This window comes from Pangasianodon hypophthalmus, chromosome 20, assembly GCF_027358585.1.
Source record: "Pangasianodon hypophthalmus isolate fPanHyp1 chromosome 20, fPanHyp1.pri, whole genome shotgun sequence".
NCBI lineage: Eukaryota > Metazoa > Chordata > Actinopteri > Siluriformes > Pangasiidae > Pangasianodon > Pangasianodon hypophthalmus.
In genome coordinates, this window is record NC_069729.1 from 13,454,972 (window position 1) to 13,475,628 (window position 20,657).

A 20,657-nucleotide genomic window follows, 5' to 3' on the forward strand; every position below is an offset into this window, starting at 1 on the left:
GACTGCAGCACAGGAGGGAAGTCTTGATTTCTAACGCTTATTTATAATTCATGAGGAAGAAATGTGATAGAAATAACGCCTACGATATAAAATGTACGCTTAATTTTAAACATTTCAAAGGTTTTCTCGCTATCAAATGCAGTTTGCTAATACCTACCTGAGGCTAGTTCCTAGGAAGTGTATCCAACCCGCATTCTTGCAGGCACCGCCTTCTTTATTTGAGAATGCCTAACGCTGAGCTACGATTGGCTAATATACTCACAAGGTGCTCGCCGATTGGACAATAAAACTAACCAATCGTAGATATTAACCAATCGGAAATAAGGCTACCTGGGTGGGAAAAAACAGTGCGCCGTGCTCAGTGAGTCAAAATAACAGACTGAACTTTCCTACCACGACAGTTATATTTCTGTTTATATGTTGGTCATTTGAGATATAACTTTACTAATGGAGGCGATATTTCACCCTCCAAAACGGAGGCCAAAGGTTTATGAATCTTTTGAAGCACCACTTCCTGTTCCGTTCAGCAAAGACTCTCCATCAGAACAGCAGATAGAAATATACAAAGCTGAACTCATACATCAGCATGTCTTAGTCAGAGAAAGCGAACATATTCAAGCTCTTTATGGAAAGGTAAGCTTTGGTTTATAAGCTTTATTCAACCACATAAATGAATCAGAGATCAGATTTTTTGAAGACAGATGACCACGTGCGCAGTAAATACATGCGCGTGCGTTGCCAAGACGTTACAAACTGACCCACCAGATAAACCTGAATCTCAATTTCAGACGCTTGTTAAAAACGTCATTTGATGCTGTTGAAACTTTTTTCATTATTAATATTCGGTATTAGATATTAGATATACACATTCCTGTTATGTGAAAATGTATTGTGTGAAAATTCAGCTCGTCGAAATTCGGAAGTCCATCAACATATAACCTTTGACCTCAGTGAGCTCAGTGTTTTGATTGGCTGGCACTGAGATCGATTAGATCCCTGTGTTCTGCCTCATGAAACTGCCTTAACAACTATTCAATAAGAAAAGAAATCTCTTTAGCTTTGAAGAATTCTTGATCATTGCAGACTTTCAGTCTAGTTTCTGTTGTTTCTGATGCCATCCCATCTGTTGTTATGATGATGTTTAAGAGATTTGCTTGTTTGTTTTGCTGGATCATGGTGTCACAGAGATCCAGTTGACACACCAGTAGGCAGAACATGTCTTCAGTCAAATGCTGGTTTAAAAAGAACAAATAACGAGAAAAATTGTGCTAAAAAATTGGTGCTTTATTCCAAAACGATCGTAATAATACTCCAAATAATTACATCTTGGAGCAATAATTACCCTAGGTCAGAAACAAAGGATTTTTGGACTCTGGAGAATAGGTACCTGTTGCTAAACAAAGCCAAGGAAGTTTCCTATAAGCTTCTCCGTGGCATGTATTCTGTCAAGTCCTTCTTGCTGACAGGATTTAAAATGGATACTGATACAAGCTGTATCTTGTGTAAATCGCATCCAGAGACCTCATTGCATTTATTGTGATCCTGCAATCACACTTAACAACTTCGGCAAAGTATATCTGGCTTTATTTTGAAATCAAGCCACGGTGAAGTTTAACTGGATTTAGAAAATGTGTTATTTGGGTTTAGTAGTTATGAGAGAGAAGTGGGAAATGTATTTATATTTATAATTTCATAATTTTACTGGCGATGTATAAAACATTTTGAAAAATATATGGAACACACACACACACACATATATATAAAACATTCTTGCAACAAGAACGTTAAAACATGGAGTCTGTGTAAATCTTGCATTTTTATAATACTATGCGCTTTGGGTTTATTTGTGTATTTTATTTCTTTATTTTTTGTATATTATAGTTATGAGTAATATGATGATGTCATGGTAAATTATGTCACAATACACTTTTCTGCTATTGTGGTTATCATGATATCTTTTTACTATTTAAAAAAAAAACACTTACAAACTCTGATACTACTAATGTTTTGAATCTTTTTACAGATTTTATTTCTACCGATTAAAAAAAAATTCCTCTTTTTTTAGTTTTAATTCATTTTTGTACACATTAAAAATATCATTCATTATTTAAAGCTTTATTGTAAAATAAAATTTGAAGCTATTTTGCTGGTAGTTTGTTAGGAAATCTATATATTGGAATGCATATCATGTGTTGTAAAAATGTCTTGTAATATCATGGTATGATTTTTATATATATACCAGACTTATTTATTTATATATATATATATATATATATATAATTATCGCCCACTCCCAGCATGTAAGTCTGTATTTGTAGCTTCTCCCTGGTTTTGATTTATTTATATACTGTTTATATTTATACTGTTTATATTTGTATTTATATATTTTGCTGATCTTTGCAGTATTAAAATATTTTTTTCTTTAAAAAAAAAAAAACTGTTCTACCGTAGCACACATTTATAGGTGTTTGTAAAAGAAATGCATGTATTTTGTGCTATTTTGTCTGCTTTCTTATTATAAGCTGATCAGAAAATGCCTCCATCATTAAAATATACATTATGACGAAGCATACATTGATGGTTGTGCGAAAGTGAAGTGGGCATGTGCAGAAACCCTTTGGTAGGGTAGTTCGATAGCGGCTGATTCGTTCTTTCTTTGTCTTTATGACCATGTGAACATAAGATGCTGAATTTTCTATCACTTTAATTTTTTTTTTAATAAGAATTTACTACTATACAGAAATTGTCAGAGGAATTATCTATATTTTCTGTTATTATTTTCTGCATTATATAATTGAGCTTCAGGTTCTGGTGAATCTGATTGAACTCCATAAATTGGCCACAGTGCATTTCAACCATGAACATTTGCTCTTGTTTGTGTCTTCCAGGGTTATTTTGGTAAAGGGGTTCTGTCCAAAAGTAGACCACAGCACAGTATTTCTGAACGGTGGGCATGTGGGTATTAAAGGGAAACTATTTGCATGCTTCTTCCTGTTCACACAGAGCCACTGAAGTCTCAAATGTCAAAATACAGTATAATACAATGAAGGGTAAACCTGTTTTTAAATGGATTTTATCTCTTTTATCTAGATGTAGGTGACAAATGTTTACCTGTCATCCCCTTGGCAAAGTAAGTCATTTGAAGCATTGTTGTTATTGCATTACTGTGTGTGTTTTATTAATTTTATTCTTAAATTAATCTGTGATCTCTTTTCCTAGTTGTAATATCCTGAATATTAATATTATACTGTATCATTAGTCAGTTTTATGTGATGCTAGCCACATATGTAATACATACATACTTTACACACACACACAAAAATATATGCGTGTATGTATATATTACACACTCACCGTCCACTTTAATAGGAACACCTGCACAGTTATCCAATCGGCCAATCATATGGGAGCAGGACAGTGCATGACATCATGCAGAGTTTCAGTTAATGTTCACATCAACCATCAGAATGAAGGAAAAATGTGTCATGGATGTTGGTACCAGATGGGCTGGTTTGAGTATTTCAGAATGTGTTGATCCTGGGATTTTCACACACAACAGTCTCTAAAAACAAAAAACATTCAATATGCAGAGGCTCAAACACCTTGTTGATGAGAGAGATCAGAGGAGAATGACCAGACTGGTCTGAGCTGACAGGAAGTCTGTAGTAACTCAAATAATCACTCTTTACATGCTGAGATGCTTTTCTGCTCACCACGGTTGTAAATAGTGATTATATTAGTTACTATATCCCTCCTGGTAGCTCGAACCAATCCGGCCAAGCTGCTCACTTTCCGAGGTAAAAGTACCAGACTCTACTTTTCCATGTCACTGAGGTGGTACCATCAAGTGTACATCTTTTCTACCTTTTTTTTTTAACCTGGGAAGGTGCATGTGGTGTAGCTTTGAAGTATCTTTTTTGAGTAAAGCTTTAAAGATTAGTATAGGATGAGGATTAGTATCAGTGTATATGATAACAGTAATAAGTGTGTTGAATGGATCTTCAGCATGAGCTTTATAGTCTTTATGATTACAGCAGCACCTCTATACTATCCACATGAGATTGTTCACTATAGCAAGGGTGAGACTTGAGCTACATTTACTTCTTTTCACAATTCTGAGCAATTTTTTTGCTCAGGTCAGATATGTCAATTTTGATGGCTTACACTTGGAACCGCAAGTGAACCATATCTGTCTTTAAAGAGAACGCACTTGTTCCAATGGTTTCTTGGTTAATCGTTTCACTACACTACTTAATTTTGGTGGATTCCTTCTAGTTTTGCTTGAATCATTTCCCCAAATATCAAGTAAATCACGAATATCCACATCTTTCCATCGAATGTAGTCACTGCTATTGCTCCATTAGCAATATTGTCCTCCATTGCTGTTTTGAATGATGACAACAACAATGATATGCGCATGCGTGTTGGGAAATAGGCCACATGAGTTTCATTCTCATAAGATCGTAAGATCTGATTTTTATGTCCATATACAGTCCTGAAAAAAATAGGTCTGTGTCATATTAAAGCAGAAAATCATATTTGTGTTACTTAAGCCCGGTAATGTGAACGTAGCCTTAGGCATAAACTGTTTTTTGGAAGTGCGTCATCACTCTGTTAATCATTAACCTCTCAATATGTCCTCTGTTCCTGCTACTCAGATACGAGCAGCATGTGAGATGGGCCCGCTCTGCTCTCCTGGCTCAGGGATTGGATGAAGATGCTGTCAGTCAGGTGCTGAAGGAGTTGACGCATCCTATTGAGCTGGATCTAGAAAAAGAACACTATGAAGAACAAGTCGACTTTCAGGAATATCAGGAGTTGGGAGCGTGTCAGACGCAATCTTCAGATCAGGACCAGTCGATGGAGGAAGTAGCAGCTACAAACAGTGAAGAAGGAGAGAGTTCGGGATTCCCCGAGGCTAAGAGAGCTCGCAGACAAGGGGACCCTCGCTATGATCCTCTAGCTGAACTCTATCCTGAAGAACCTGAACAAGTCGATCCAAACACACTTGCCAAGATCAAATGCAAACGACATGATGACTGGATCGTTCATTGTGGATGTCGAATAGATGAGAGTGAAATGACTAGTGGTGGGTCAGCGTTGGACACGCAGGGCTGTAATCTATCTGTAGCTCATGGTTATGTTTTGGTAGAGGAGCCTGACGAAGAAGATGAAGATGGAGATCCTTATGATGAGGACAACAAAAGAGTAAATAAATACCTGTTCAGTTTCATGGTTGGTTTGGCCAAAGGGACTGGGACCATGCCACTGAATGCTGCTACAACTTTTGGAAGACCCTACTAACTTTTCTGTGGCTTTTTATGTTTGTTAGCACCCTACACTTTCAAAAAGTCGCTATAAAATTTGTCTGTTAAAATGTAAAAATAATAACTTGTGACAGAAATTGGTGAAAATATCAGTTTAGCCTGATGGTTGGTTTCTCCAGCCTATGGAAGGCAGCTTGATCCCTTGATAAAACCTGAAGAACAGTCACAATGGGTGCTTCCCAAAACTTGAATTGATGTCGTCTTGGTTATTTGATCGTACTTCCTTTACCATCTTTAAGGATGTACCAGTTCTTCCACTCTTCCATCCAGAGATCATGGTCAATTTGGCCAGAGATGACTGTGGCAGAGGCATGTACAGCTGGATGGAAGGGATGGCATACTCTTTCCCCTGTCAGTCAGAGTGACACTAGCCAGTCGTGCGCATCTGTAAGCTCATGTATGCGGAAACTAGCAGATAGCACTGTCCTCCACCCAGCAGTTCAAATTTTGGTTTTTGCTTTAAAGTGATGATTCAGTAAACAAGAACGTCTCACTTGGTTAATACACTTGTTCTTGATTCCTCCTGTCCTTGTTTCCTTTTCTTGCTAAGCTATGAAGCAAAGAAAGGAATAGAAGACGTGAAATTTAAGAAATGAGAAGCACCCAAGTGTCTTGCCATAACGTTTCCTGGTACTCAGGCACACCTCCTTGCCTCAGACAGTCAGTGTTTGTTTGGCTGAAATACACTATATGGCCAAAAGTTTGTAGACACCTGAACATAACACCCATTTATAGTTCTTCCCCAAACTGTTGCCACAAAGCTGGAAACACACAATTGTCTAGAATATCTTTGTATGCTGTAGCATTAAGATTTCCTTTCACTGGAATTAAGAGGCCCCAAACCTGTTCCAGTCTGTGCACAAAGCAAGGTCCATGAAGACATGGTTTCCCAAGGTTGGTGTGGAAGAACTCGAGTGGCCTGCACAGAGTCCTGACTTAAACCCCACTGAACACCTTTGGGATGAACTGGAACGCCAACTTTTTTTTGGGCCAGACCTTCTTGCCAGACATTAATGCCCAACCTCCTGTGCTCTTGTGGCTTAATAAGCACAAATCTTCACAGCCATGGTCCAAAATCTAATGGAAAGCCTTCCCAGAAGATTGGAGGCTGTTACAGCAGCAAAGGGGAACAACTCTGGATTAATGAATTAGGATTTTTAATACTAAGGGGCCCACATACTTTTGGCCATATAGTGTATATTTCTGCGTTGATGCCTATTTATGCGCATTGATGCAAGAAGTAGTTTATGGGTAAGCATAACATTCAGAGGTGCACCGAAATGCTAACGTGCAGCGCTCCAAAGTTCTAACAGCATGTCGTGTATCTGCAGTGCTCAGTCTAAACCAGCCTTCAGGAGAACACTACTTGGTTGAGGCAGGGAAGTGTGTCTGGTTGTGTATCTGGAAACATTGTCACAAGGTGTTGTGGCCCTTCTTCCGCAGGTTTTATCAACAGTTTCAGTGTGATATTGTCTCAAATACCTGTCAAGTGTAAACAATTTCCTCTTAGCACAATCATTACTTTCCATCTTCCAAAAGCTGGAGATGCACTCCCACAACCAAAATTTTGAAAGTAGTAGATCAAAAATCCATATAATTTCTCATCACAGAAATTGATAAAATTGTTCATGCTGACAGTTACTTAGAAATGTCTATGTAATTTGAAATGTCTCATCTCACATTGGACAGCTTTAAAAGAACAGCACGAGCGAGTAGATCAGGTTTTTTTCCCTCCTGCATTGCAGGTTTGTGTCACATACAGTGAAATAATCATATTATCGTGTGATGGATTTTCTGTGGCATATGCGAATATAAAATATGAGGCGCACTAGTGTACATGCTCATGCATTACAGATCTAGCAACATTTATAAACATTATAAACTACACCTTTAAACTAATGTTAAGCCTAACATTTAAAAACATACATTTATACATAAATGCAAATTTTCTAATTAATTGATAATTGCAAGCCTAAATCGGATATGCTGTAGCTAATCTATATAGAAAAATGCCTCGTACATTAATGTGACTTCTACAGCAGAGACACATTTGTCTTTTTTCTAAACACACAGAAATTGAGGTGCAGCTCATCCTGTGAGGGCAGCGTGTAGTTCAGAAACTCTAACCTCTGCTGTAGCCAATATGACTATTATAATGCATGCAATGATTGTTTACATTTTTATTTATTTTTATTCTGTTTGAATTTTTGTGCATTCCAGAGCAAACAAGGCAAGTTGGTGTGCAGAATCAACCCATTTAACATGATGGAGTACCTACAGCTCAGTTATGAAGAGGTAAGGGAATTCTGCTAGGCACAAAGCTGTTGGTTTACTGTAGAGTGATGGAGGAAAAAGGTATGTGATACACAAGTAAGAAAAGACTTTATGGATGAGTTAGTAAAAGCATGTGAACTCTCCAATCAGTGTCAAATGCATGTAGCAAGGAATGCATTTTATAATTATAAATAATAAATCAGGTACTTAATAGATTCCTACAATTTTTGATGTGGCGTTTATAAGCATACATTGAAATACCAAATTAAACAGTAAAGTTTTTTTTTTTCTTTTTGGTAAAATTCTGTTTAATCTGGACAGATGCTTGATAGTCTTAAAAAGCCTTGAAGGAAACCCCAGCCCTAATCCTCATTAAGGATGTTTTATATTGAAAATATTTGTGATGTGTTTAGTGATTGTAGTGCTAATGTTGGTTAATGCTGAGTTTTTTTTTGTTTGTTTGTTTTTTTTTGTTATTCTCGGGAGAAATTATTGATTGTCTGCTGTGCTGATGTCATCAGGGAACTTTGCTAGTGCAGTTACAGTGGTGTTTATTAGGAGTAAGCAACCTCGATCATAAGGAATAGCAGTCAGGGTTCACTGTGTGCTCCGAAAAACACAACAAAAGAGCAAGCTTCATTTCCCACTCACTATATTCCAGTGACCTTAAAATGTCATGTTAATGAGAAATCCAATGCAGTAGTGAAGACAGCAAACACTGGAGCCAAAGTCCCACAATGCAATGCAGCTAAACGATGCAGTTGCACCGAGTTGTGGCAGGGACTCGGCTCGGCTAGTTAGCGATCTACGAGATGACGAGCGCGATGGCGTTGATGGCAGTATTAGCCTTAAAGCTGAAGCTTTGGAAGCTGATCTGTTTGAGCAGAGTGTAATGAGGAGGTGACAGAGCTGCACAGACTAAAGCACTAAAGCCCTGCTTCATCACTCTGTTCAAGTAGACATGGAGTCAGAGCGAAATCCCACTGGTGCCACTATCAGTGAAAACAGACCAACGTATCGAAGCTCATCACAGAGAAGATTAAACAAAAAAAAAAAAAGGATGACGCTGAAGATCACAGGTTAATTATAAAGATTAATATGCAAGTCATTCAGGCAGGAATTTTCCCTTCATTTCAAATTGCATTTGAATTTATTTTTATGTTGATTAATTGTTCCTGAGGCTTTCATATTAAATAAATGATGAGCGTGTGATAATTTTTGTCTGTCCTAATTTTAATACTTGCCAATTGGTAGAAACAAATTCAATCCGTAGTTTCGTAATTCCACAGCTGATTATATTCCTGTGTGAATAATATTTTGGATGTGTGTCTGCTCACTGAACCTGTAGTGCCAAATAAGTTCTGTCAATGGAGTTTATCATAGTTATACTCCTTAGTTGTACTTTAGCAGTTACACTCCTTAATTTCTGGAAACATATTGGCAGATGACAGGTTTCTTAAATCAGTATCAAGTGAAGACCTGCTCACTGTCTTTACACCATTACGTTCAGCCACACTGTAGTTTAAAGAAATGGCAGGAGATATATTACTTAATGGTCCTGAACAAATTATAGCTAGTTAATCAATACTTTGCTGTAAGTGTGCAATTTACAGCATTTCAAAGCTCAAAACCCGCACAGTTACCTTCATGGTGTATTTGTTAATAAAGATAAATGTTAAGATATGGTGTTCCATGTGTTTGGCCTTGCTAACTTTAATTTTCCAGCCAAGCCATTTTTCAAGCTGAACTGGCTGGAAAATTAAAGTTAGCAAGGCCAAACACATGGAAAACCATATCTTAACATTTATCTTTATTAACAAATACACCATGAAGGCAACTGTGCGGGTTTTGAGCTTTGAAATGCTGTAAATTGTACACTCACAGCAAAGTGTTGATTAACTAGCTAGTAAGTTGTTCAGGACCGCTAAGTAATGTATCTCTTACCATTTCTTTAAACTATAGTGTCTATGCTAAAATCATAGAACTGGAAAAATGCTTGAATTTCGCTTTAGAAAAGAGGTCTGAACCCTGTTTAACATTAATTGTTTTTGTCAGGCCTGAAAAATGTACGAAAGTGTCTAAAAGTACATCTTTATGAAGAAGTTCTTATATTACACAGTGACAATTAATGTTTAACCGCTAATTTCTGCTAACACAACTAAAAGATTTTCATTAATATGTTGGAGTGAAGCTAACTGGCATATTACAATTACGCATATCACAATTACGCATATTACAATTACGCATATCACAATTACGCATATCACAATTACGCATATTACAATTACGCATATCACAATTACGCATATTACAATTACGCTGTTGTAACATACAGTTTGTTACTTTGATCTGTAAGACACTAGACAGCAAAAACCCAGTTCCAGGAAATGTCACTAACTCAGTTAAAGGAATTCTATACAGCACTCATTTTTTTTTGTCCTGAATTTCTTTGATCGAACTAAAAATATTTATATTTTGCTGTGGTTTTAGCTTTACAAATTATTCACAGCTGCATCTCATTATCTGAAACTGCACCATGCTGTTCCAGCATTCTGCTATTAATTCACTGATTTGTTTTCTTATCAACGTGGAGATGTTATAAACTTGAGTTAAGTCATATTTTCACAGCTGGATTTGATCGAAGGAACTCAACTCTCTGAGCCAGTAGAAACAGTTCAAGAAGCTGTGAAAGTATTCAAATGTAGCTGTTTCGTGCCCGTTCTCTTCAGAGGCTAATGTTAACACAAGCCTCCCCGAAGGATAAACATGGCCGACGTTAATATTTCAGCCGATGAAGACGGATAAACCCAGTTCTATCAAGCCGCGTTTACCCAAGAGTATCGTTAAAGAGTCAGAGAGGGTCGAGGTGAATGTATCAAGTTTTAAGAGTCGCTATTTACAATCCCTGTGCTTTTTACCTTTCATTCTTAAATGATAGCGAAGGCCGTCAAGTTGAACTTTAGGCAGCGTGATCTTAAAGTGAACCCATTTCCATCCCACACATCCCATTGCTGAAAGAACATTAAGTTTTAAGTGTTTTTTGGCTTTTCTCCTCTCTAATTCATCACTTATGTTCTATATCTTTGCATTGCAGGCTTTCTTCCTGGTTTATGCGCTTGGATGCTTGTCAGTTTTCCGTGATGGGGTAAGGCTTCCTTCATTCCAGGGTACAGTACGTGCAGGTTTTGTTTAAAGCCATTACAACAAAATCTTTTGATGAAATCTTTTATGGTATTTACTGGTCAGTAAGTCTCTCACAAATTATAGTATAATTTACTATTTCCTAATTTCTGTTTAGAAAAACTACAGATATATATCAACTGTCATTCAAACTCCTGTAAAGATTGCATGCAAATCACAATTAATTCAAGATTTAGTATTTAAATACTAATTAAAAAATTAATCCACCTCTAATTCCATACTGCTATTGGCTGAAAGAGCATTAGTATTAGTACTATATGGTATTCGTGTTACGTGAATGAGAAGATATAAAATATAAATATAAAACAAATTCATATAAAAATGAATCTGAAACATTTATGTTCTCTTGCTACTTTATTTTTTTTTCTTGCGCCACCCAATAACCACATAAAAAAAAAACCTGCTTCCTCCACGCAACTAGGCAGCATCACAAATGGCTTCCTAATGACTACATATGCTCACTACAAAGGGTATAATATAACAGCATAGAACCTATATGTAGTGAACTTTGTGGCCATTTCAGAACTCCATTTCAGTCAGTCCCAGAAAAGTCTGACTACTTTTTATTATTATTATTATTATTATTATTATTATTATTAGAAAATTGTCACACCTTTTAAAAATATATATACCATTAAAGACATATGTCTATTTAAAACCCCTTTCCTACATCTAGCAACATAATGGTCATTTGGCTAAAAGGTTTCTTAGAGAAACAGTCAAGACTTTTTGGCCTTTTGACGCATTCGCACAGTGAGGAGCCATGTCGCTTCACGTCTACAGGTTGTCTGGTTCGATTCTGAGTTCAGGTTACTATCTGTTTCTCCCTGTGTGTGTATCTGTACCACACACACACCGTTTCAGGGATCGAAACAGATCCACCACAGCCCTGACCAGCATAAAGTGTTACTGAAGATGAAAAGCATTCAAATAATAACAATAATAACTCATCACTAATATCATGTTATTACATTAATGTACCAGACATCTACTAGTGTTTGTTGTTAGTATTGCCGTGTTGTGTTTTTTTTTTTCTGAGTTGAAAACTTTGCTGTAGTCCTGCTCTTAATGGCACCATGATATTGTTACTCTGCTAGCCTTTTTCTGTGGCTTTGGAGAGGACATTTCATGTTACAGTAGTGTGTTATACATACAGGAAAGAAACTAAGAACCAGCCATATTATATTTAGATTAATGCCAAAAATACTACACGTGTTACTTTGCTAGATTAGTCAAAGCTCATGTTGGCTACAAGGCACAAAACACATCTTGTATTCTTGTGGAATTTGTTTGTTTTTCAGGAAGCCTTGTCGATCCTTCAGCTTTGGAGAATGTTTCGTTCAGCGCAGCCCAACTTCGAGATAACATACGCAGCCTATCACTACTTCCGCAGTAAAGGATGGGTGCCCAAGTCGGGCATTAAATACGGCACTGATTTAAGTAAGGAAGCTCAAGCACACCACCTACAGAAGCTTAAATCGCTAACTGTAAATGTACTCCAGGATGAGCATACACCAATCTTGTTATCATGGAAAGAGCTATTCCTCATTTCCGATGTGTCCCACTTCGTCTGTTCGCGAAGAGTAAGAATATCCATTTGGTGTAAGTGGAACTAGTTGACAGGTGAATTATTCAGCTGGACTAAGCATTGCTTTCCTTGATCTCCTTACCTTTTCGTCTGCTGTGTTAATGTCAAGGCCAGGAAAGTGACTCTTGGCACTGAATTTGGAGCACGAGACTGAAATCATGGCACCGTAACGGCTATGTTTCTGACACACGACTCTCATGTTTGGAGCAGTATAGAGTTACGTCTCCTCTAGTACTGAGATTTTCCTAAACGTTTTGTTTTCTTCTGCAGTGCTGTATCGGAAAGGACCGCCATTTTATCATGCAAGGTTGGTACTGGTTTAGTTAATATGTTGTTTTTTAAAAAAAAAAAAAAAAAAAAAAAAAAAATCTTTGGCCTAACATATACTTCATGCTTCGACCCCTAAGATAATAGTAGTATAATAACATCAACAAGCCTTAGTTTCCCCCTTAACCAACTCCAGCTCCTCTGTTGATACTATGAATGTTAAAACTATGCTATGGGGGTGGAACAATGCAAATAAAAGCTGGAAAAACTAGCATAGCAATCTTGCTAATTATCGTCTAGGACTCGTATGATCATTACAGGTCTAGAAACACTTTTTTAAAATTAAAAACAAACAAGTAATTTAAAAAAAAAAAAAAAAAAGAAAGAAGTAGTAAATATGGATTAATTTGTAATAAATTAGACTTAAATAAACTAGCATCTTCAGCTAGTAACAGTTGATCAGTGTGATACTGATATAAAGTCATATTGCACATACAGACTAAGCTGCAGTTTTCTATTTGATGTTCCGTTTAGTCATAAATAAAATCCTTGATTTTCATGCAGTTTATTCATTTGGTTTTTTTATCAAAATGTCAATAATCATAATAATTGAAATTGTTTTTATTGAAAGGACAAATTAAAGGAAAAACTGGCAGCTCTGATGTAGGTTTGTGCAGTATAACGATTTTGTTGTCTCTACACAGTATTACACTGCCGTGACATCCAGTGAATTTTACTCTGATTACATTATATTACTAGACCTGCCTTACAGAGGAGCTACGCAATTTAACATCAGAGTAGCCTAGTGCGAGTTATCACTCAAAAATACACCAAAAGAGCAATCTGCTTCTCTCTAATATATATGGGAGATAAGACAGTTGACATATGAATATGGAATTTGCACCAGCATTTTGAATTCTTCAATATTAATTAACCCCGCCTGGAAGCCCCGCCCACTTCCACCCCATTTCACATGCTCTCAACTCAGCACCCTCGCTTTCCGTCTAGGGGAATGGAGAAGGTCTGTTTGACTTAGGAAATGTCTGTTTGATTTAGTTAGCATTAGACATATATAGACTTTATTTTTCCAGGGATGCCACTGAAAAATTTAAGCCGAAAACAGTTTAAAAAAAAAAAAAAGAAAAAAAAAGAAAAGAAGATGAAGATTTTGACCTGAAAAGATTAAATAAGACGTATATGTGTGTTACAGGGAAGGCATACTGATGCTGCATATTTACTTGACTTTCTGTTGTCTCTGTTGTCTTGGTAGATTACAGTTCATTTTTAATAGTCCTCATAACAACTCCAAAAAACAAAGAGCATTACAGTAAAAGTTAATTTCATCTAATGATCTGAAGACTTGATGGGTGCAAATTCCTACTCTACTTCATGTGCATGCACACTATACTTTAATAACATCGCTTAGCACAAAACAGAAATCAATATGGCACAAGACTACTCAAGATGACAATGCACACACACACACACACACACACACACACACACACACACACCCCTTTGGAAGAATGCTGTTCATCCCTCCAGAACCATTCCAGGGATGTGTAGAATCTACACCAAGGCACAATGAAGCTTTTTTGGCAGCTCTTGATGGCCCAACACCGTATTAATGCATTTTATGATGTTCTTTTCTTTAATTTTTCACTGTTCTTGTATATATTTAGTTCTGTATTTGAATGTTCTTTAACAATATGGTTGTACATTTTACTCCTGCTCTCGGTGTGTAGCTACTCCGTGGTGGTGGAGAGAGTAGACGAGTCGTCCCAAGGTGCTGCTCTGAGGCCTTTCACCTGGAGATCTTTAGCTGCTCTCAGCCGAACCACTGCTAACGTCTCTAAAGTAAACCCTTATCTTTAGCTTTCTCACATTTCTAAACAGTTATTCATTAGGATATTAGATGTGTACATTGCTGTGTTCATGTTCCACGTGCAGGAGCTGATGTTTTCCTATGTCATCGTGCCTTCGGATATGACCGAGGAGGACTTCTCCTCACCAGAGTGCCTGAAAAGCCTCAAAGTTCAGGTCAGGCATTTGCCTATACTTGGGATTTAATTACAAGTACATTATTTTAGCTGTATTTGACTGTGTGGGCTTTTTATTTCAGGAAATTATTGTGAGCAGATGGATATCATCAAGAGAACGAACAGAACAGGAAGAACTTTAGAAATGATTCTGCTCTTGAGTACCAAGTCCTAATAAAAATTCTTTACACTTTCTGTGATGCAGATTTCTTGTGTGTGTTTCTTTGCATAATGCAACAGGCAGGAATATCTTAACATGCATACAATAGAAAAGGGAAATGGCCTTTAAACTTTTTGCTCCTAATTCGGGTCCATGGTGTACAGCTCAGCGCATTTTTCGGCAAAATTTAAACTGTAGCACTAGTGGTTTCGCCCCTTACGCCTCATAAAGCTGCAACTACTGAGCGCAAAACATGTCCAAAGTTCCAGAGTTAATTTTTTGTCAGTTTTAATACGTCTAGGTGTTAATAGTGCACTGGATCTCAGAGTTTCCTAGTGTGAACACACCACCTGCAGTAAAAATTGTCAATCAAGCACAAGTGTTTAATAACTTCATAACCCTGCGTTCACACTAGTAAGCAAAATAGTGACCATTCCGTTTTATTTAAGTGTATGATATGAAGCCATGATTCCAACAATAGTAAGAGTCTTATTAATTATGAGGCAGTAAAGCCACAAACCCCAATAACTGGCTCAGCAGATGACTGATGTCAGTTCTCTATTCTCACAACTTCAGCTCTTAGCGGCATTAGGTTCCCATTCACTGTGTTCATCACACAAAAATGCAAGAAATCTTCCAGTCATAGTTTTGTCTTTTCCTGTGTTTTATTACAATGTTCGTATTCAAATGTAATATGTATAAATTATACAGAAGACTGTTTATTTCTTTGTGGACAGGCCACATCTATAAACACCAGTGGTAGCAGTTGCTGTTGCTTGCTAATGTGAGTGTATGGTTAGTCCATGGTTAGCATTGTAGTGTTAAATACTCAAGAAAATACGGTACCTTGTATAAGTAGAATTAATGTGTTCTTGCACACACATGACTAGTTGCAGACAAGAAGCTACAAAGGGAGGTATGACTGTTTATTAAAGCCCAATTTTAATAGAAGATCCAGGAAAAGGTTTCTGATGTGAATCTTTTAACATATTTATATTAGTAGTAGTTGTATATTGAAAGATTCAGGTCAGATTCAATATCATTATTCCACTGAGTCATGGTTTTGACTGGCATCAAGCTGCATAATGGTTTATTTCATTCTAAAGCTCAACACCATTGAACAGAAAAGTTTAAGCAACATGGACAAATTCAGATTTAGACTTGCTCTTCCCGTCTTTATCGTCATCGCTCTGGTCTTCCCGTGAGTCTCTCTTTGGACTGTCCACAATATAGAAGTGGTTCTGGGAAATCTCCTGACACAGCATGGTGTACTTGGACGCCCTTTTGACGCGCGGCAGAATGAAAGTCTGCGTGAACTCGTCCTTGCTGAGCGCTCGCTTGGATTGCATGGATAGCACACAGTTTATAAACATCAGTGTGTAGCTGTAGCAGTTGTGGTTGTCCTCGTTAAAGCTGAAATGGGGAAAAAAAAAAAAAAAAAGAGTCAGTAAACCAGAGCAGAGAGACAGAAGTGAGAAAAATATCTACAGTATGTTGATACACTTGTCTGTAAGTCAGTGTGTAAGAATCCTCCTCATAATTTTATGTATACAAATAAATAAAAAAATCTACCTTTGCCAGAGAGGATCCCACATCTGGGCTGAGGAGAATTTCTCCAGGTACTGATCCCACTGATTGATGAGATTGTACATGTCAGGCTGGACTAACATGATGCTGATGCAGTGTTCCCAGCCCTCGCGGTCTCTCCGCACACCAGATTTCGTGTAGTTATACACAACACCTTCACAACAATAGAGAGAAAGAATGTTACACTCTTCCATTTCATTTCTGGTCTTCCTGAAGTCCACCAATTCTTCTCACTTTAAAGGCAAAATTGCAAATGTAATCAATCAGCAAAAATATTTTTGGTGTCTGAAGTTTGCGTCATTTGTTTTGGACTACAGATACGAGGTAGCTAGCAAGTAAGGAATGCCTATAGCCATCAGTCTAGCTCTGAGCAAACTACAAGTTCAAATCGTTACACACTCACCTCACCTGACATAAAATAGCGAAATAAGTCTGTATTAAAAGTTTAGACCAAAGTGCTGTTGAATTCTTGATTATGATTTATCTGAAAGTGTTGATTTCTTTTCTATAACATCGGCTCTGATAATAGTGTTGGCTATAATTGAAATCAGACATTTATATTAATGCACTTCTTCTAGTACATTACCGTTTCTATAGTAACAGCTCATTCACAGAGACTTGAATGGCAGATAATATACTATGCATAATCTTGAAAAAATTATAATAAATGGAAATGCGTGGTTATTCAAAAAAGAATGTATAAACTTTGATATGATGAAGCTTTCTTTAAGGAGACTTATATTGAACAGTTACAGAAGGAGTCTCCAGTGCCAGTGTTTTGTAAAGATCAGGAAAGTCTTTAGGACAGAGGACTTTGTGCATTTTTTTTTTTTTTTGTCTTTTTAACTTTGAGATAGAGAAAATAAAGAGGTGGGTAAGGAAATGACATTATAGCTGCTATAACGTAAATGATAACATATAGTTGCTATAACGTAAATGGAGAGTTGCTGTGGTACAAGAGGAATAAAACAGGTGCTGTTGCCGGACAGTGGTCGACTCTGGGTGGTAACAAGAAAAAAAAAAAGATTTTGGTTTCTAAAATTTTTAGACCTGCAATGTTCAACTGTCTATTTTATAGATAAGTCAGAAAACACTTTAATAAGTCTGGTTAAGATACTAACACCTCGACTCCAAGTGTGTGATGACTTTCCTATTTTGTAATTCATCCCTCCATCCTTCTACTTTAACCAAATATATATATATATATATATATATATATATATATATATATATATATATATATATATATATACAGTATATATATATATATATATACATATATATATATATATATATATATATATATATATATATATATATATATATATATATATGTGTGTGTGTGTGTAAATATAACATAATATATGTAAGTATACTTTCATGCTTCAAAGATTTTTCCCATATCTAGTTTGTATTATAGTTACTAATAGATTAATACACATGCTAAGTTGTTGTAAAATGTCCTGCTTATTACACAACCAGGACAAAAAAAAAACTAAACTGTGCCTTTTAAGGTGCAAACGCTTGTCACAGGAGTGGTATGCTAAGTCTTTTTATACCTTTAGTTACATTTACAATGTAAAATACATTAAGGGAACATAAACAGAAAGATTCCTGTACAGATTGGAAAGTTGGAAAGACTTTTGAGCTATCCTTGTGTTATGGAGCACATTTGGATTGTTTGTTTGTTTTTAGTGGTTCATCTCCTTAGAAATACATAGTATTCTATCAGTTATAGAAACACAAATTCTTACTTGTTTATTAAGACAACAACTTTCTTAAAATATTCCATATTACCTGAAGGTACTGTACACTCTCGGTGGTACCCTCAAGCATCCAACCTTTGTACATTTTACCTAGAAATATGCATTTAGTGTACCTTTAAAGCTTTTAAAGGTTATTATGGTGCAATTATGTACTTTAAATCATTTGAACAGTACACCATTTCCTCATTTACAGGTGAATGATATTAGACATATTAAAAGCAGTTTAGTGCCCTTTTTCCGAAACGTTTCTTTCAGATTGAGGTAAAACACAAAGAACTACAGAATTATGTATCTTTCATCAATTCCATAAACTTTTATTTAACTTTTAGAGTAATGTTTTTGGAGTTTTTTAAATTAAAGATCTGCATTTCATGCTTGGTTTAGATGTTATAGCACATCATGACTCACCGTTTGTGTCAGTAATTCCAGTATGCAGATCTGATCCACCGTCATATTCTCTGCAAAACAATTAGACATTTTTCATAAATGAGCAGAATTAAAAAAAAACAAAAAAAACTTTCTGAATTAAGGTCATTCCTATACCTGAGTGTGTTTTCCTCTGCCGGAGCAATGAGGAAGGCGCAGGGTGTTTTGTGGCCGTTGGTGAAGGGGTTAGGGATGCTGATGGGTGCCTCCTCCAGCCTTCTCCCGCTGAAGCTCATGCCACACTCGGGACATTCCTCTGGCACAAAGAAACAAAAAATATCTTTGTCACAGTGCCTGAATTTGATCACGCTCTTATCCATCGAAGACGAGCATTGGGAGCATCTAACAGCTCGCTCTGTCCTCCAGCACCTTCCGCTTCATTCTGGCAGCCTGACCACTGCAGAAATGGAGGCCAACAGGTGTGCTTCAGCAGTCTGACGTCCACTGATCATTTGTAACACGCCTATCAGGTTGCACCCAACCCTACACCTGTGGAGCAGTGCTGTCTGCACAGCAACTTGTAATGGGCATTTAATGCTCAATTTCCTGCAGAAGCTGCAGATGGACACAAGCAAGTCCTCATACACTTACTGCTTTTATCTGTCCTATCTACAGAATATGATGTTTTCAATTAGAAGGGAAAACCATGTCCACACCACAGCCATAACATTAAAACCACTTGCCTAATATTGCGTAGATACCCTTTGTGCTGCCAAAACAGCTCTGATCCATGGAGGCATGGACTCCACAAGACCTCTGAAGGTGTGCTGTGGTATCTGGCACCAAGACGTTAGCAGCAGATCCTTTGAGTCCTCTAAGTCGCGCGGTGGGGCCTCAATGGATCGGACTTGATTGTCCAGCACATCCAACAGAAGCTTGATCGGATTGAGATCTGGGGAATTTGGAGGCCAAGTCAACACCTTCAACTCTTTGTCATGTTCCTCAAACCATTCCCGAACAATTTTTGCACCGTTGCTAGTGGTGTAGTTGGTCTGCAACAATGTTTAGGTAGGTGGTACATGTCAAAGTAACATCCACATGAACGCCAGGAACCAAGGTTTCTAACCACAGCATATTGGAAATACCGCACAAGACCTGCTGTTTTGGAGATGCTCTGACCCAGTCGTCTAGCCTCACAATTTGGTCCTTCGAGAACTGACTGTTCACTTGCTGCCTAATACATCCTGTCCTTTACAGGTGCCACAGTAAGAAGTTATTCAGTTCACCTGTCAGTGGTTTTAAAGTTATTGCTGATCGGTGATAATTAAATAAATAAAATTTAAATAGAAAGAAAGAATTTAAATAGAAAGAAAGAAAGAAAGGTATGTTTCTAAACAAACACGTTTCGAAAAGAAAGAACACAAAAAATAAAGAAAAGAAAGAAAGAAAGAAAGAAAGAACACAAAAAACAAAGTACACAAAAGAAGAAAGAAAGAACACAAAGAAAAAAGAACATTAGGAAGGAAAGAAAGTGTTTGGTGTGAAATATTTTGTGTCTAAAGGTTGTTTCAGTAAATATCACAATCATCTAATGAAATATTCATACATCCAAAATGTAGTCTTCAGATGATGTTAGAATTAAAATGTTTATTTCAGTGTAAAGACATTTTCAAGAGAAAGACCTACAGAACAGATTGTTGGAATAATTATATTTATTGTTGAATCAAGAAAATAATTTGTTATTGTTATATTCAGTATAAAATTAACATTTTTCATAAATTTCTCTGTAAAAGGAATGAACATGGGCATTTTTGTCAGGCGGCAGAGACAGTGACAGTTGCAGAGTCTGCTTTTATTAACGACTGGCAATAGCAAACAAATCCAAATCACTAGGCAAATGTCAAAAACAGAGAACAAGCAGTGGGTCAGGTGATGTGCAAATAGGGTATCAAAGGTCAAGGCAAAAATCCAGAAACAAGAGAGCATGCTAAGGTCAAACCCAAAAACAACAAACACGAATAGGAGGCTTGGTACGTCAGGGAAATACACAGAGTTGAACAAATACATCACAAGGTGAAAGTG

General features: G+C 36.8%; 2 protein-coding genes across 3 annotated transcripts; one reads left to right on the plus strand and one right to left on the minus strand.

The window, feature by feature from the left end:
* The first annotated feature begins 309 nt into the window (after nt 1-309).
* On the plus strand, nt 310-14,896 carry tsen2 (TSEN2 tRNA splicing endonuclease subunit). Of its 2 annotated transcripts, none has more exons than XM_026932920.3 (11): nt 310-633; nt 2,889-2,955; nt 3,091-3,130; nt 4,659-5,208; nt 7,548-7,622; nt 10,696-10,746; nt 12,104-12,242; nt 12,661-12,697; nt 14,403-14,514; nt 14,608-14,697; nt 14,780-14,896. In XM_026932920.3, the coding sequence occupies exons 1-11, from the start codon at nt 448-450 to the stop codon at nt 14,837-14,839; spliced, it is 1,407 nt and encodes a 468-aa protein (XP_026788721.3). In that variant the 5' UTR covers nt 310-447; the 3' UTR covers nt 14,840-14,896. The 2 variants fall into 2 exon arrangements, with proteins under 2 accessions (XP_026788721.3, XP_026788722.3); XM_026932921.3 differs by having other exon boundaries at nt 495-633; nt 2,889-2,947.
* Nucleotides 14,897-15,036: 140 nt separating this feature from the next.
* mkrn2os.2 (MKRN2 opposite strand, tandem duplicate 2) lies at nt 15,037-19,747 on the minus strand. The gene is made up of 4 exons (XM_026933005.3): nt 18,753-19,747; nt 18,618-18,667; nt 16,429-16,597; nt 15,037-16,269 (listed from the first exon to the last, which is right to left on the minus strand). The coding sequence occupies exons 1-4, from the start codon at nt 18,953-18,955 to the stop codon at nt 15,987-15,989; spliced, it is 705 nt and encodes a 234-aa protein (XP_026788806.2). The 5' UTR covers nt 18,956-19,747; the 3' UTR covers nt 15,037-15,986.
* Nucleotides 19,748-20,657: the final 910 nt, after the last annotated feature.